Source organism: Ranitomeya variabilis, chromosome 2 (assembly GCF_051348905.1).
Source record: "Ranitomeya variabilis isolate aRanVar5 chromosome 2, aRanVar5.hap1, whole genome shotgun sequence".
Lineage (NCBI taxonomy): Eukaryota > Metazoa > Chordata > Amphibia > Anura > Dendrobatidae > Ranitomeya > Ranitomeya variabilis.
Window position 1 is genome coordinate 382,980,421 of NC_135233.1, and position 18,717 is coordinate 382,999,137.

General features: G+C 44.9%; 1 protein-coding gene across 10 annotated transcripts in view; it reads right to left on the bottom strand.

Annotated features, from left to right (window-relative positions):
• The window catches only part of CUTA (cutA divalent cation tolerance homolog), a 44,764-nt gene that overhangs the window by 6,680 nt on the left and 19,367 nt on the right, over window positions 1–18,717 (bottom strand). For 5 of the 10 annotated variants that reach the window (XM_077286299.1, XM_077286296.1, XM_077286295.1 and 2 more), the window contains exons 3-5: window positions 15,478–15,686; window positions 14,454–14,513; window positions 13,433–13,478 (exon numbers count right to left, since the gene is read on the bottom strand). In XM_077286299.1, the coding sequence (XP_077142414.1) occupies window positions 13,433–13,478; window positions 14,454–14,513; window positions 15,478–15,686 (315 nt within the window). The remainder of the gene's footprint in view (window positions 1–13,432; window positions 13,479–14,453; window positions 14,514–15,477; window positions 15,687–18,717) is intronic. The other 5 variants (XM_077286301.1, XM_077286304.1, XM_077286300.1 and 2 more) reach the window with 1 other exon arrangement.

Sequence of the window (18,717 nt, forward strand, 5' to 3'; positions counted from 1 at the left end):
GTTTATTTTTGTTTTGCAAAATAACATTTTTTTGTAAAAAAAAAAAATTGCAATAAAACTGTTGTTTAAAGCCATTTTGTATTTTCTTTATAAGGTTTGGTTAAAGAAGGTTTATTGCTCAGAGGTAAAATACTTTGGGTACAACCCAAACAGGTACACAACTTTGGTAAAAGGTAAAATCAAACAGGTACACAACTTGGGTAAAAGGAAAAATACTTGCTTTACAAGGAAAAAGACAAATAGTTCAAACTCTCTCATCCTGCCAGTCTATTCTTCCTTCGGGTGAAATAAAATATTCTGCAAATTGATCCAGAGTTCGGGAAACAGTCACAGAACTTCTATACGTTTGGTTGCTATAATCAGCCAAGGTGGTTTGTTCAGACTGGTCCTATCCTCAATGGAAAGCTGTTCCTTGGATATTACATAATTGTGCAGGACAACACATGCTTTCACTACCTCATCCACAGTGTCCGTCTTCAAGTTAATAGCTGTCAGTAGAACTCTCCATTTCGCGGTTAAGATCCCAAACGCACACTCCACCATTCTCCGTGCACGTGTGAGTCGGTAGTTGAAAATTCTTTTAGTATTGTTTAAACCACGGCTGGAGTAGGGTTTCAAAAGATGTTCTGAAAGCTGAAAGGCTTCATCCCCAACACAAACAAAAGGCATTTGTGGCTCAGAGGTTTGAGGCAGTGGTCTCGGAGGGGGGGGGAACTGAAAGGTTTTTCCATACAAATGCCGCCCCATAGAAGACAGTTTGAAAACTTGCGAATCATTAGATCGCCCATACGCCCCAATATTCACCACTACAAATTTGTAATCCGCATCGGCGATGGCCATCAGCACGATGGAAAAGTACTTTTTATAATTAAAATATTCTGATCCAGAACCAGCCGGTTTCACGATACAGATGTGTTTCCCGTCCACCGCGCCCAAGCAATTGGGAAACTGACACACTTCCTGGAAACTGTCTGCTACTTCCAACCAAGTCTGCATTGTGGGATGTGGAATAAAATCATCGTGCAGAGAGTCCCACAGTGCACGGCAAGTGTGCCTCACTATTCCAGATATGGTTGAAATTCCCAGTCTGAACTGGAAATGTAGTGAAGACAGGGATTCTCCAGTTGCTAGGAATCTGAACAAAAGCAAGGCAGAAATTACTACAAATTCAAAATATCAATCAATGAAAGTGCGCTACAAGAGTACATCCAAAAAGAATGCTTACCGAAGAGTGACCATCAGACGCTCAGCCGGTGTAATGGAGAATCTGCAATAGGTATCACTCCTTCTTATTAGATGTTCAACCCGCTCCACCAATACATCAAAGTTCTCCGCTTTCATCCACATATAGCTGAAAAACTTCTCTGGGTCTCCTCGTAGCTCCATGTATAAAGTGGAAAAGACTCCCCGCGTCATTCTCTGTGCCGTGATGGGGTGGATCCACAAATGGCGTCGGCGCAGACAAATGATGCGCTGTCTCTCTCGCTCTTTCTCCAGAACAATTGTTTTCAATTGATTCGCCTCCACGATGAAATCCACGTTGTTCTGCAGAATCTTCGCAATAATGCCAACCATCTTGCTCTGTATCTTGCTCCTCTCAAACCTGTCACTGATGGGCTGTAGGAACACTGTATATATAGTTTCCAGAGGGCCAATCACATGTCAGGGGGCGTTTTTACAAACCGGATCTGCCGGATCCGTGAAAAAACGGACGAAACGGATCCGGTTTTATGCCGGATCCGATGTTCGGATACGGCAGAATACCGGATCCGTCCCATCCGGTTTTCACAAAATAAGCCGGATCCGGTGCTGCGGCGCGACACCGGAACCGGCATGCGGCGAAAATACTCAAGCTACTTACCAGGTAGCGGTGTTTTTCAGGAGCCAATGACAGCACTAACGAGAGAGGGGATCCGCCCTTCAGGAACAGGAAACCTACAGAGATAAAAGGGCGGCACCTCTCTCCCGCATCAGTTGGATTACAGAGCATGAGGGGACCTTCTTGGTTAGTAGTACATAAATAATTTACACATTTCACCCTGTGACTAAACTTTTAAAATTTATATCAATAAGTGGTGATAAGCCCTGCCAGCATAAAAGGGAGGGAATATAGGAGTGCTGTCATGGGCTCCTGAAAAACATCGCTACCTGGTTAGTAGCTTGAGTATTTATTCAGTCGCCATGACAGCACTAACGAGAGAATTACAGAGAAAAGAGTTTTAGGGAGGGAATACTGCTTCCAGCACCCTTCTACCAAACGTGAGATTGTTGGAGCCACCCATATCTAGTCTGTAATGTTTAAAGAAAGTAGATGGAGATGACCATGTGGCCGCCTTACATATATCCTCAATGGACACCTCCGACCTTTCTGCCCAGGAAGTCGCCATGGCCCGAGTGGAATGAGCTCTTATGCCTTCCGGGACTTCTAGGCCACCTGCTGAATAAGACAAAGAAATCGCTTCCCTAATCCATCTACCTAAGGTGTTTTTGGACACCCTAAAGCCTTTCCTGACTCCCTGAAAGGATATAAATAAAGAACTCTCTTTATTCCCAGGGGTCTGTTAAAGATATATACCTAAGTAGACATCTTTTGACATCCAACGTATGGAGTTTGAGTTCTTTTTGATTTTTAGGATTAGGACAAAAAGTGGGGAGATTTATTTCCTGAAGTCTGTGGAACTTTGACGCTACCTTCGGAAGATAGAGGGGATCAGTTCTTAATACTACCCTATCTTCTCTAAACTGAATGTATGAAGGCTGTCTAGAAAGGGCCTGCAAGTCACTAACTCTCCTCGCAGATGTGAGAGCAACCTAAAGAGCTGTTTTTAATGACAGGACTTTTATAGGAGCCGATTCTAAAGGTTCGAAGGGGGCTTCAGTCAAAGCAATTATACAAAGCCCCTAAAGCCGATACATGAACTCTAAGGGTGCTTGTAGCTAGACCCATCTCTAGACCTCTCTGCAGGAACTCCAGAATCTTAGTAATACTGACTTTTTGACCCATCTCTGATCCTGAAACAGTCATGAATTTTTTCCAGATTCTAACATAAATATTTGTCGTGGAAACCTTCCTGCTTTTTAATAGAGTATTAATAAGACCTTGTGAAAAACCCCTTTTTCTTAGTAATGACCCTTCAAATCCCACGCCGTCAGATGTAAGTTAGACACTCGTGGATGGAGAATTGGACCTTGGGAGAGGAGGTCTGGGAGAATCCAAGGCTGAGAAATGGACATTTTTCTCAGCCACGGAAACCACGGCCTCCTGGACCAGAACGGCGCTATCAGGATTACTCGAGCCCTGTTCTCCCGAATCTTCCTCAGAACAATCGGGATCAAGTTCAATGGGGGAAAGGCATAGACCATATTGAAATGCCATGGAATTAGGAGGGCATCCACCGCGTACGGATTGTCTCTGGGGTTTAGGGAGCAAAACCGGTGACACTTTTTGTTCTCTTTGCTGGCGAAGAGGTCTATCTCTGGGTACCCCCAAAGAAAGGTGATCTGGTCGAAGATGGTCTGATTGAGAACCCAATCTCCTTGTCCGAGTTTTCTGCGACTTAGGTAGTCGGCCATGACGTTGTGCTTTCCTTTTATATGAAGCGACGTGAGTGACCGTAGATGAGTTTCGGCTATCTGTAAGATACGACCCGCCACTTCCATTAAGGATCTGGGCCGGGTTCCCCCCTGATGGTTAATGTAAGCTACAGTTACCTGATTGTCTGAGAATAGCTTGGCGTGATGGCCCTGTAAGGACACAAGGAAATGGCTCAGAGCTCGTTCTACTGCCAATAACTCTTTAAGGTTAGAGGACAAACTTTGTTCGGAACGTGACCAAACCCCCTGGACCCACATATCACCCATATGTACTCCCCATCCCCTGGGGCTAGCATCTGTGGTCACCACTCGAGATATATGGTTTATCCAGGGAATACCTGTACGCAGATTTGGAGTGTGTAACCACCAACGTAAGGACTGAATAGAGGCAACGGACAAGGAAAAGGTAATATCCAGGTGGCCCTCCAACAGACGAGTATTATACAATACATCCCACTGAAGGACTCTAGTGTGGTACTGGGCCCAAAGAACCGCCGGGATACACGACGTGAGTAAGCCTAACAGTGACATCGCTCCCCTTAATGTTACCGATTCATTATTAAACCACCTTGAGTATTTGCCGTTGTATTTTTTCTACCTTTGTATCTGGTAGACGGCATTCCTGCAACCTAGAGTCCAATATGACACCCAGAAATTCTTGAACCTTTAGAGGCTGTAATCGTGATTTTTTTTAAAGTTAATTATCCAACCCAACCTCTGTAAGGCTGCAATTACTTTATCTAGTTGGGCCGAGCAGTGTGATTTTGAGTTCCCTATTATCAACAGGTCATCCAGATATGGAACTACTAGAATATCCTGTTCATGAAGATGTGCCATGACCTCCACCATTATCTTTGTGAACACACGAGCAGCAACTGCAACACCAAAAGGGAGTGCCCTGTATTGGAAATGTTTAACCGTCCCTCCTAGTAAGACTGCTACCCTTAAATACCGCTGGTGGTCTGCGTGTATAGGGACATGATAATAGGCGTCTTTAAGATCTAAGACGACTATAAAACACTTGTCAAACAATAGCTTTATTGCTGTTTTGACCGACTCCATTTTAAATGGTTGGACCCATAAAAACTTATTCAGGCCTTTAAGGTTGATGATGGTGCGAAACGAATTGTCTGGCTTTTTAATCAAAAAGAGAGGGGAATAAAATCCTTTACCCCTTTGCGCTTCAGGAACCTCCACAAATATGCCCTTTTGCTGGAGTTCCTGGACCTCAGACTCTAATGCCAGTTGTTCTGCAGGTGAAGAACACACAGGTGTTACTAGAAATTTGTCATAAGGAGGGTTCGGAAAATCAAACTTTAATCCAGCTTTAATAATGTTCAGGACCCATGGGCTATTGTAAATATTACGCCAAGCCGGATAGTAGGTTAAAAGCCTGCCTCCTACCCGGTCCGGCAGTCATTGTGGCTTTCTGTTGTCGCGAAAGGAGTTAAACATGTAGCCTCTACCTTTCTTCCTATTGGCGTCATATCTGGGTTTTTCTTTATTCGACCTTGTTCGGTCAAACCATCTTCTGTTACAGACGGGGCACTAAGTGGGCCTACCCAGGTAGGGGAATCGTTTTTTTACTATCTCCCGCTTTCTCTAATAACTCATCCAGAACTGGACCGAATAAGTGCGCCCCTTCACACCGAATGCTGCATAACTTTGATCTGGCCTGCATGTCCCCCTACCAACATTTCAGCCAGATGGCTCTACGGGTCGAATTAGAAAGTGCCACCGATCTGGCTGCCAATTTTACCGAATCAGCTGATGCATCAGCCAGATAAGCAGCAGCCCCCTGAATCATAGGGAGGGAGGATAAGATTTAATTCCTCGGGGTCTTATTTTTAAGCTGATTTTCCAGGCTGTCTAGCCACACCATCATAGAGCGTGCTGTACAGGTGGCTGCAATTGACGGTCTGAGAGCCCCTGCTGAAGTTTCCCAAGCTCCCTTAAGAAACACATCCGCTCTCCTGTCTAGCGGGTCCTTTAAAGTCCCCAGATCCTCAAACGGCAGTGAGGATTTTTTGGAAGCCTTAGCCACGGCTGCATCAAGTTTCGGGGCTTTATCCCATGTCGCCGATGCGGTCTCCTCGAACGGATACTTTCTCTTAAATGATGGAGGAAGAGAACCTTTCCTTTCTGTTTTTTTCCCATTCTCGAGTAATGAGGGAGCTTACTTTATCAACTACCGGAAAGCATCTGCGGGATTTACGTCCAATCCTTTAAACATCACATCCTGCATAGATTTCTCAGACAGCGTTTGTTCAATTCCTATTGTGTTATTTACTGCCTTGACGAGGCGGTCTATCCGGTCAAAGGAAAAACATGAATGACCGTACTCAATCTCTGAGGAAGATGATGATGTATGAGAACACCGACTTCAGTTCCCCTGAGTCACTGTCCTCAAACAAACTTGGGGGATCTAGGTTCTAATTCTCCAGACCCTCTACTTTGAGATAGGGATTTTGCTGAACCCCTAATCTCCTGCCTGACCATTTGCCTTAGGCTGGTAGTGAAATCTGGCATTTCCTCTATTAACCATTGAATACACGGTCCACATAATTTTCTTATGTAGTCATCCGGAAGAGGAATTCCACATTCTGCACATTCCTTGTGTTTAGATTTAGAGGATCACTTTTTTCCCTGATAGACATGGAGAGAGGGAATATAAGGGGAGATATACATCACTAAGTGAACTTTCTCGGCGATCACTTATCCCTATGGTGATCAAGTGGTACCGTAGATTGCGGGGGAATCCTCTAAACCGTTGTAACATCCTTACGGCCTGAGGATTTTCCGGCTCTATCACCTCCAGGACGACTACTGCCACTAGATCGCCATTGGGTGCTTACTGTTTGGGGCTTCTCCAGGGATTGACACTGTTGCTCAGACTGCAACGGTTCCTGCTCCTGAGACTCCATTGTAAAACGGATAAGAAGCATGTGGGAGTTCAAATGAAATCCTTAGATAGCCGGCCCCTCTAGGTACCTCCCCCGGATGGGATCAGCAGATTAATCCAGGTGAACTGCCTGGTACATTGCATATGGGAGGCCTCTCCCCCAGAAGCCCAACTGCTTATCGGAACCTGCACAGCTGTGCCGCATGCCTTTAACCCCGCATACCTACGCTATGTGCCGCAGGGCGCCGCCATGATCAACCGCGCCTGTGTCGTGCGTCATTAGCCGACGCCGGTCCCAATCATCAGACGTTGCCATTATCACCGCCGCGGCCCTACTGCGCATGCGCCGCGCGACATCACCACAGGACACCCAATCGCTAAAGTACGTCATCCTCACAGGACGCCGCCATCCTCACCGCCGCGGCCCTACTGCGCATGCGTCGAGTGTCACCACTAGAGGACGCCGCCCTCATCACCGCCGCAGCCCTCTCTCGCGTGCGCCGTCACTACAGGACGCCGCACCACGCCGGTCTCAAACACCTGACGCCGCCATCGCTCTACAGCGCACACATGGCATCGACTCTCTACAGGCTCCTGCTATGCCCGCCGATCGCGCCGCCATCCGTCACCGCCGCCAGCTCTGCTCCTGCGCAGAACTTCAGAGACAGGGCCCCCCAGAGCATACATACCTGTACCTGTGGCGATGGGACACTCCAAAGTCAGCCCTCCCCCTGAAGGCTGCTTTCATCTGCTGCTGCCTACCCCCACAGCCCTCTGTGGTGTGGCACCTCCAGCGCACCGGACCCGACCGTGGAAGGGGAACCCCAACCTCCAGAACCGGCCTGCCGCGCCTGGGTACTGTCTTCAGTCTTCACCTTTCTTCATAAGGCAAGTCTGTAGGGTCCCCTGTCAGGGACAGAAACCAACTGATGCGGGAGAGAGGTGCCGCCCTTTTATCTCTGTAGGTTTCCTGTCCCTGAAGGGCGGATCCCCTCTCTCGTTAGTGCTGTCATGGCGACTGAATAAAACCTGATGTGTGAAAGTAGCCAAAGATTGTGGCTGTAAAGCAGAGGAAGAAATGAGGAACACGGTTGTGATGATTCAGCATTTATTCCTAATTAGGCCAGACGTATTTTTCAGTAGGTCAGGAGTCATACACTATTCTTCATATGAGCTTAAACATTGACTCTTGAATTGATGCATTTTTCTTTGGTGGATCATGAGACAAATGAGCCTAAACGTTGACTCTAATTGATTATTGTGTTGCTATCCTTGGAGGACAGGGATGTTGTGTAATTGAACAATTGAGGTTTGCTAATACGTTGACTACCCATTGTACAAGTTCATCGAACTGCATACATGGAGGGATAAACTATGCAAACTGATTGAATAATCGAACAATTAGAGTTGACCTCATCCCACCTTCCCCCTGACCTATGGAGGAAGCCCTGAAGAACAGGTTTTTTTTTTTTTTTAAACTCTTTTTATTGAATGATTCCACAAAATAATATAGCAGACATGTGACATTGCAGAGCAATTCAACAAATCATCATCTACAATATCAATGATGAAATCATACTTTCAATGACAAAACAAACGATTAAAGGGAACCTATCACCCCGTTTTTTTCGGTATGAGATAAAAATACTGTTAAATATGGCCTGAGCTGTGCATTACAATAGTGTAGTTTGTGGACCCCGATTCCCCACCTATGCTGCCGAAATACGTTACCAAAGTAGTCATTTTCGCCTGTCAATCAGGCTGGTCAGGTCGGATGGGCGTGGCTTCTTCCCCCAGATATTGCGTAGTTTTCCGTTGGTGGCGTAGTGGTGTGCGCATGTCCAACGTCCCCAATCCTGCACGGGGGGGTGAAAATAGCAGCGATGTCCGTTATTCCATTGGTGGTCGGTGGGCGCGGCCATCTTCCTTTGGCCGCGCGTGCGCAGAAGCGGCGCTCTGCTGGCCGCGGCTTCAGGAAAATGGCCGCGGGATGCCGCGCGTGCGCAGATGGAGATCGCGGCGGCCATTTTCCTGAAGCCGTGGCCAGCAGAGCGCCGCTTCTGCGCACGCGCGGCCAAAGGAAGATGGCCGCGCCCACCGACCACCAATGGAATAACGGACATCGCTGCTATTTTCACCCCCCCGTGCAGGATTGGGGACCTTGGACATGCGCACACCACTACGCCACCAACGGAAAACTACGCAATATCTGGGGGAAGAAGCCACGCCCATCCGACCTGACCAGCCTGATTGACAGGCGAAAATGACTACTTTGGTAACGTATTTCGGCAGCATAGGTGGGGAATCGGGGTCCACAAACTACACTATTGTAATGCACAGCTCAGGCCATATTTAACAGTATTTTTATCTCATACCGAAAAAAACGGGGTGATAGGTTCCCTTTAAAACAATAACACGTTAAACAATGTATTCTCAGCAGCATTGCACCAACAAGCAAAAAGTTCTTAATCAAGGTTCTGGGCATGTAACAATTCAAGTTATAGTAAGCAAACATTCCTAAGTCCACATAAAGCATCACAGTCATACACTGAAAAGGAAAAATCTCAGGGATTATATCTCGCGGTTGAGGAAATCACAGCGCTAGGGGCCAGATGCGTTAAGGGTGAATCGCACCATTGTTCCCAAATTCTATGAAATATTTGGGGACATACTCTGTTCCTGTATAATGTTCTCATATGGAATTATATTTACTAATTTTTTCCACTGATTGACTGAAGGAGACTTTCCCCCCATCCATCTCAGCGCTATCGCTTTCCTAGCCATAAACAGAGCCTCTTAGAAATATTCTGTCATAACGAGTCCACATTTCTTCATCCACAACACCCAACACACAGCTCCGGACTACATTCAACAGGTATCCCAAGTATCCTCTCTAGTGTAAAAATCACATCCTTCCAATATCTTATGATTTTAAAATCCCAAATGAGATGCGAAAAATCCGCTCCCTCCTCCCCACATCTATGACATTCATCATTTACTCTTCTACCAAATTTATGTAGTCTACTCGGGTCAAATAAGATTGGTGGAATATATATATAATTGAATTAATTTGTTATTTGCCGCTGGAGACACCATCGTATGCGATTCCAGTGCTTCGTTCCACTGGTCATCGGTGATAGAGAGGATTAGGGGCGTCCATTTAACCTCCACAGCCAACTGAGTAGAAACAATTTTGGAATTTCATAAAAAGGTATATAGAGAGGAAATCACACCTGTAGGTCCCTGAGTTGACAATATTCCTATTAGTGGATATCTAGATATTCGCATTCTAGGAAGTGCGAATTGGTACATTATGGCATGTCTCAGCTGCAGATATCTAGAAAAATCCCTATGAGGGATTCCAAATTTTATATGAAATTGCTCAAATGACAATAAAATTTGATTTTCAAAGATCTGATTGAGCGTTGTTATACCATATTGTTTCCAGAAGCCTGGGTCTTGCAAATTCTGGAGATGTAAAAATTCAGGATTATCCCATATCCGAGTTTCCCCAACCTGGTCAGAAAACTTTAAAATACGCTTACTTTCCCGCCAAACCTATATTGCTAAACTATGTGCAAACAGCAGGCCCCGAGGTGGTTTGTATGAGCCTTCAAATATTGCCCATGGTGTGTGCCCCTCCAGAAAATGAATGAGATGAGCCTCTGCGTTGTCGGATTTATCATGGACTAACCAATGTTTTAAATATTGTAGTTGGCCGGCCAAATAATATAGGAAAAGGTCAGGCACCTCATATCCACCTTCTCTCTTGGGCCTTTGTAAGGAACCGATATTTACTTTAGGCCTGGAGGAGCCCAATATAAATTCTGCCATTAAGCTATGCATTTTCTTAAAGAAACCCTTAGGGACTTTGATTGATGCATGTTCCAACATATATAAACACTTTGGAAGGATTATCATTTTGATTAGTCCAATTCTGCCCGCTACAGATAGGGGGAGTCGAGACCATATCCCAACCTTTTTTTTTTTTTTTTTCATCATATGCTCAAGGGGGTATATATTGTCTCCAAGATCTTTAATTGGATTTTGGTTAATTACAGTGCCCAAATACTTAACATTTTTAACTACTTTTAAACCAAACAACACGGGTACTGTTATATTATCCACTATTGACATAACTACCAATTTGCTCCAATTAATTTTAAGACCCGACAATTCTCCAAAGCAATTAATAAGGTCCATCGCTCTAGGAAGGGACTGTCCAGTCTTATCCAGGAAGAGCACCAGGTCATCAGCATATAATCCTACCTTATCCACCCTAGAATTTATGTCAATTTCCTCCACCAAATGGTTTTGTCTAATTTTAAGTGCAATTGGTTCAATATTCCGATAGAACACCAATTACCAGTATATTAGCTCTCGGTATGAGATATAACAATTCAATCCATTTGCAAAATTTAACAGAAAAGCCAAATTTCAGAAGCACCCGTTGTAGAAATTTCCATTCCAATGAATCAAAGGAATTTGCAGTATCTAAAGAGGCTATCGCCCAAGGTCTGTTATATTTATGGCCTATCTGCATCAGAACCTGCACCCTTCTAATATTAAAGGAGGTAGATCTTCCTGGCATAAAACCAGTTTGGTCCTCATGTATAATGCCCTTAAGTCTATTAGCAATAAGTTTCGTAAGAATTTTATAGTCAGTATTGAGCAAGGATATGGGACGATAAGAACTACACTCCTCAGCAGGCTTGTCAGGCTTTGGAATCACCACAATAGTGGCATCATAAAAGGATTGGGGGAGCGAGTGTGCGGTAAGCGCTTCAGTAAGGGCCTGCAACAAGACTGGCCCTAACTGGTCCAAATATCTTTTATATAGCTCCGTGGGCATACCGTCAGGTCCAGGAGTTTTCCCATTAGAAAGGGACATAGTCGCTTCCAAAGTTCCTCTAAAGTGATATCCCTATCCAAAAATGCCTGATCCTCATCAGAAAGTTTGCCCTGAAGAACAGTTGTGAACTATAAAAGGGGTATCTGCCTCTGTTCTCAGAGAGACTCTACAGAACACAGCCAAGGCTCCAACAAGAGAAATATAGACTTGACACTCTACAGGATGATAGTTTAAGGGACCACGGCCCCAGCTGGAGGGATAAAGATCTGCTCCATTGACCATCACTGAACCCATGGAAACATTTGGAGAAGTCAGCTTGGGACCAACTGGTCACCTGGCCTCATGGAGACATTCGAAAAATCCAGGTTGGGACCATCCGGTCACCAGGATCCATGGAAACGTTTGGAGAAGCCAGATTATCCCAATCTGGTCACCTGGCCACGTACCTTAATGGACCTTCAGCTTCCTAAATATGTCATTACCGACTCTGTGGGTGCCAGTGAAAAGCTGGGTGGCACTGGTGGGGGAAGTTGGCCCTGGAAACCCCGAAGTTGTAGCTGAGCTGCTCTAATCCTAACAAGTCAGGGGAAGTGTTAGACCCTGTAATTTGTACCATTTTATGTATTTCCTGGGACTGTTCTATATGTTATTGTCTGTTGGTGGTTCGACTGCCACACGGTTTTACCCTCACCCTGTATTGTCCAAGTAGTGTTCTGCCCAAGGGGAAGAAGTGCGGATGTTCAGTGGGATGAGGCCTAGTCCATGCAGTCTATCTAAAAACAGCTGGGCGAATTGGAAAATCTGTTTCATTTTGGTGTTTGTATTGACTTGTTTTATAATGTGATTTTTTTTCAATAAAAACTACTTGATTTAAAAAAAACAAACAAAAAAACAAACAGCTGGGCCAGTGGACGAGAGCACCCACTGACTCTTGTCTCCACAACGGTGTTGGTGGTTTAGTGCAGAAAACCAGACAACGGGTTCCTTTTTTATATTTATTGCATATTTATAGTATTTGTAGCTTTGGTTATCGACACAAAACTCCAAATGCCCTACACAGACTTAATGTGCTTCTGTAAGGAGATAGCAACAAATATCAGCATCTTACAAAGGTGTCAGAGTACACTCATTCTTTGTGCGAAATCGCAGGGATTCCGCACACATAGGAATGCATTGATCCGCTTACTTTCCGCATGTGGCTATGCCCACCATGCGGGAAGTAAGCGGATCATGTGCGGTTGGTACCCAGGGTGCAGGAGAGGAGACTCTCCTCCAGGCCCTGGGAACCATATAACTGTTAAAAAAAAAAAAAAAAAAAATTACCGTAATAGAAAAAAAAAAAAATCATATCATCCCCACCTTCCGGCGTCCCCCGCAGCCTTTCCCGCTCCTCGCGTTCCCAGTGATGCTTTGCAACAATGACCTGTGATGATGTAGCGGTCTCGCGTGATGCTACGTCATCTGGGGTCATTGCTGCGAGGCATCACTAGGAACGGGAGCATCGCGAGGAGCGAGAAGGCTGCGGGGGACGCCGGAAGGTGAGAATATCACGATTTTTTACCTTTTTTATATTTTTAACATTATATATCTTTTTACTATTGATGCTGCATAGGGAGCATCAATAGTAAAAAGTTGGTCACACTTGTCAAACACTATGTCTGACAAGTGTGACCAACCTGTCAATCAGTTTTCCAAGCGATCCTACAGATCGCTTGGAAAACGCTAGCATTCTGCAAGCTAATTCCCTTGTAAAACGCTAGTGTTTAGCGGGAAAACGCATGCCAATTCCGCATGCGTTTTTCCTGCAGCAGGGAGTCCCGCAATTGCAGCGGCAATTTCTGCGGCAATTCCGGACGTGTGCACATAGCCTTATAGGCTTAGACAGAGGAGCAGGGAATTTGGAAGAGTGTCAGAAAAACTGAGGAACAACCACTATAAAGAAAGGTAAGATACCAGGACAAACCCGAAAAAAAAAAAAAAATCAACAAATAATAGTGGAAAGCTCAAAGTATAACTGGACCCCTGGAGGAGAACGTCAGGTCATTAATATAAGCAAAATTGTATAGAAATCCGAGGGTGCTCACCAGCAATATCTCACTATCCTCCTCAATCTTCCCCTTCCATTCATATCTGAAGGAAAGAAAGAAAAAAAAAAAAAAAGTATTAATGAGAAAAAAAAAAAAGAGCAAATCGAAATAATAGAACTACAACTCCCAGCTAATCGCAGCAGACAAATATTGGCAAAAAAAAGACAGAAAAATACTCATAAAATTTCTTCAGTCTGTGCAGAAAACCCGGCAATTTCAGCCTCGGCTGCTGTCACTGAGGTTATTAATGGTCGTCTGAGGAAGGTTCTGCCGCTGAATGCACTCGGGCAAATCATCAAGATCCTCTGCTGGCAGCTCCTGAGTAATCACCGACCAATGACGCCGTCCAGACATGCTCAATGGGAGACAAGTCTGGAGACTCTGCAGCAATGGAAGCAAGTTTAGACCACGCAGGTGGCTCACAAGAGCAGCAGCAACAAGCGGTCCGAGATTGTCAGATGAAAAGACGTCTCCTTGGACACTCTGGAGAAATAGCCATAGCACTGGTTGCATCTGCAGATAAGTAGCATCTCCATCCTGTGATTTCCATCATTCCAAAAACTTTTCTTCTTGGTGTTGCAATTTCAATGTTGGAGAGTATATGTATCTATCTATATACATTCCACTGAGTACTGTGCATAAGTTTTAGGCAGGTGTAGAAAAATTGATGTACTATCAGGGGGCGTCTTAATAGCTGCATATTAATTCTGCAGCCGGACAACAACCCCCAACATCCAACTAATGTTATCAAGAACTAGGAGTCCTGGAAGTGATGATCCGGCCACACAGAGCCCCGATCTCACATCATCCAGTCTGTCTGGGATCACATGAAGAGACAGAGGATCCGAATTCCTTCAGAAACTTTTCTATTTTTTAAAGCATTTTTAATTTGCAGTATTTATGTCCCACTCCTGTGTAAAAAAAATATTTTTACACGTATACCTGGTATGTAAGATTAAGACAGGTCACAGACCAGACTCCAAGTATATAACACACCATAATTGGGTTCATATCTCACATGGAGGTGATCTGTGGTATGATATTCACACAGGCGGCTAGCTTCCTCTCCACCAGACCCCTGTTAGAAAGAAACATCTGTTACTGCTATTAGCAAGAATAGAACTACTATAATACTACAACATATATACAAGAATATATCTGCCCCTATGTACAAGAATATAACTGATATATTCTTGTGCATAGGGGCAGTATTATAACTACATCATACTGCTCCCATGTACAAGAATAGAACGACTATAATACTGCTCCTATGTACAAGAATATAACTACTATAATACTGCTCCTATATACACAATAATATAACTACTATAATACAGCCCCCTATGTACAAGAATATAAATACTATAATACTGCCCCCTATGTACAAGAATATAACTACTATAATACTGCCCGTATGTACAAGAACATAACTACTATAATACTGCTCCTATATACACAATAATGTAACTACTATAATACTGCCCCCTATGTGCAAGAATATAACTACTATAATACTGCCCCCTATGTACAAGAATATAACTACTATAATACTGCCCGTATGTACAAGAACATAACTACTATAATACTGCTCCTATATACACAATAATGTAACTACTATAATACTGCTCCCTATGTACAAGAATATAACTACTATACTACTGCTCCTATGTGCAAGAATATAACTACTATACTACTGCTCCTATGTACAAGAATATAAACTACTATAATACTGCTCCTATGTACAAGAATATAACTACTATAATACTGCCCCTACATACAAGAATATAACTACTATAATACTGCCCCTACATACAAGAATATAACTACTATAATACTGCCCCTACATACAAGAATATAACTACTATAATACTGCCCCTACATACAAGAATATAACTACTATAATACTGCCCCTATGTACAAGAATATAACTACTATAATACTGCCCCTATGTACAAGAATATAACTACTATAATGCTGTCCGTATGTACAGGAATATAACTACTATAATGAATTCATCAAGACTGTATTCGGTCTGCTCTTACCTGGCTATATCTTTGGCCACCGTTTCATTAGGACAAGTAACATAAGCAGCAGAGACAGATCCAGATTTATACACTTCGGTCGCCATTGAGAAGGCTCGCAGTCCTATAGTCCTCAGCAGCGGAGGGTTCATATAAAACACAGCAGCCTGTAAATGGAGGTCGGTCAGTGGACGCTGCGTGACTGATAACTCACAGGGTCCTGGGATCATCTGCAGAATGTGACAGTCAGACGTTATTAAGAGATGGGTAGTACCCCAGCTGGATGGGATTGGCGGCTCCATCTTTCACCCGGCGGGTGTTTCGGCTCACAGATGACTACTGAGGATCATTTTATGATATCTGGGAGCACAGCAAAGTAGAAACATCAAAAACTTCCCCTGACAACACTTCCTGCCCCGTGTGCTTCCAAATCACCATCCAATCACAATTAAAGAATAGGGAATAACTTGCTGATCACTGGGGGTCTGACGCCAAAGACCTCGAGAATGGATCTCTGCAGCCCGGTCCTGGCAGCTGCTGAGTTGCCCTCTCTTCCATTCATTGTTTATTGGACTGCAAGTGCAGCGCTCGGCTTCTCCGAGCAGTCACCGAGACAATTACCAGGACAGAGGCCGAGCATCTGCACCTCCACCACTTTCTGCACGGGGCTGCAGAGACCCATTCTCGGAAACCCCGGGAGGTCGGACTGCTGGGACCCCAAATAGGGAAAAGTCTTAGTTACTCACCGGTTAACAGTATTTTTCGGAGTCCATGACAGCACCACCTGAGAGAGGGGATCAGCCCTTCAGGAACAGGAAACCTACAGATACATAAGGGCGATACCTCTCCGACGCATCAGTTGGTTTACAGAGCACAAGAGGACCACCAAGGTTAATGACATGATTTATGTATAATATTACTACTAACTATTTACCACGTGTGGATTATCAGAGGAAGAGGTGCACACCCAAAACTAAAGAAAGGGAGGGAATCTACAGGTGCTGTCATGGACTCCGAAAAATACCGTTAACCAGTGAGTAACTAAGACTTTATTCGATCGTCCATGACAGCACCATCTGAGAGAATTACAGAGAGTAATAATTAATTAGGGAGGGACTACAGCCTGCGGTGTGTAGTTTATTTTCTTTTTCGTTACTAGGATTAGGGTGCAAGGATGGAAGAACTATTTCCTGTGTCCTATGAAATCTGGAAACTACCATAGGTAGGTATGCTGGATCAGGTGAAAGTATTACCCTATCATCCCTATATTGCGTATAAGGGGGAAGCATGGATAACTCCTGGATGTTACTTACTCTACGAGCCGACGTTAGGGCTACCAGAAAGGCTACCTTGAGAGACAGGTTTTTTTATCGAGGTCGTTGAAAATCGGTTCAAATGGAGCCTCTGTAGTGGCCGTGAGGACTAACTTTATATCCGACGGCATGACCCTATCTTTCACTTCCGGTCTGGACCGACTTGCCCCCTTAATGAACCTACCAATCCAGTAATTACTAGCAATGTTGCAGACCCATGGCTATCAACCCCAAGATCCAGTTGCTATTGGAAATCTGAGAACAGGCCGGGTAGAAGGCAGTTAACCTACCTCCTACCGGAGTGACTAGTAGTGGGGGTGGTTGCTTGACCTCACAAGATGGTTCCTGGCGCCCCCCACCTCCAAACATACATCCAGTACCTCTCCTCCTTTTTTCATCCCATCTGCCTTGATCTCTGGACGACCTTCTACGCAAAAATCTTTTTCCGGTGAAGGGACGTCTGTTGTGAATTAGACTTTTTGGCTCCCTCTTGTGGTCACTAGTGGTATGACTCTGGGATTGTCTTTTTTCTGTTTGGCACTCACCTGGGTCGTTAGTCCAGGGGTGTTGCTATATTAACTTCCTGGATCCTTAGTCCAGTGCCTGGCATCGTTGTAATCAGATCCTTCTGTTGCTCCTGTCTGCTGGTCCTGGCTCTTGCAAAATTAAGCTAAGTCTTGCTTCTTTGTTTTTTGAGTTACTTGCTTTGCTACTATTTTTGTCCAGCTTGTACTAAATGGGATTTCTGACCTTGCTGGAAGCTCTAGGGGGCTGGTGTTCTCCCCCCGGCCGTTAGACGGTTCGGGGGTTCTTGAATATCCAGCGTGGATATTTTAATAGGGTTTTTGCTGACCATATAAGTCATCTTACTATATTCTGCTATTAGCTAGTGGGCCTCTCTTTGCTAAATACCTAGCTCATTCTTATGTTTGTCTTTTCCTTTTACCTCACCGTTATTATTTGTTGGGGGCTTGTATCCAACTTTTGGGGTCTTTTCTCTGGAGGCAAGAAAGGTCTTTCTTTTCCCTTCTAGGGTTAGTTAGTTCTCCGGCTGGCGCGAGACGTCTAGAACCAACGTAGGCACGTTCCCCGGCTACTTCTATTTGTGGTGCTAGGATTAGATATATGGTCAGCCCAGTTACCACTGCCCTATGAGCTGTTTTTTTGTGTTTGCAGACTTGGTATTGATTCCTGAGACCCTCTGCCATTGGGGTCATAACAGACGTCTATAAGAAGAGGCCGGAAGATTGGGAAATTTATTTTTCTCGTCTCCAGCTTTTACTAAAAATTCATCCACAACTGGACCGAACAGATATTATCCCTCACACGGAATAGAGCAAAGACGGGATCTGGCCTGGATGTCCCCTGACCAACACTTTAGCCATAGAGCCCTACGAGCCGCATTCGATAGTCCTGCGGCCCTGGCTGCCATTCTTGCTGAGTCCGCCGAAGCATCGGCTAGAAAGGCTGCGGCATTCTGGATTATAGGCAGGGACTTTAGGATGGACTCTCTCGAGGCTCCGTCTTCTAGCTGGGATTCAAGTTGATCCAGCCAGACCATCATGGATCTAGCTGTGCATTTTGCAGCTACTGCTGGTCTTAAAGCGCCAGCTGACATTTCCCATGTCCCTTTTAGAAATGAGTCTGCTTTTTTAACCAAGCAGATCTTTTAAAGAGGCCACATCATCAAAGGGGATGGAGGATCTTTTGGAAGCTTTAGCCACCGCTGCATCTAGCTTTGGTGGCCTGCAGGGTCAGCAGGGTCATAGCCAAGGGTTCCGCCCCCTCCCCATAAGGGACGCCCCACATTCCCCCCCCACTATCCCAGCCGCCGCGCCCGCCCCACGCCGCCGCAACACAGTGGCGCCCACAGCGAGAAGCCAGCACCCGACTTCCGGCCCCACCCCCCCGTCGCGTCACTTCCAGCGCCCAGATGAACGCACGGGGA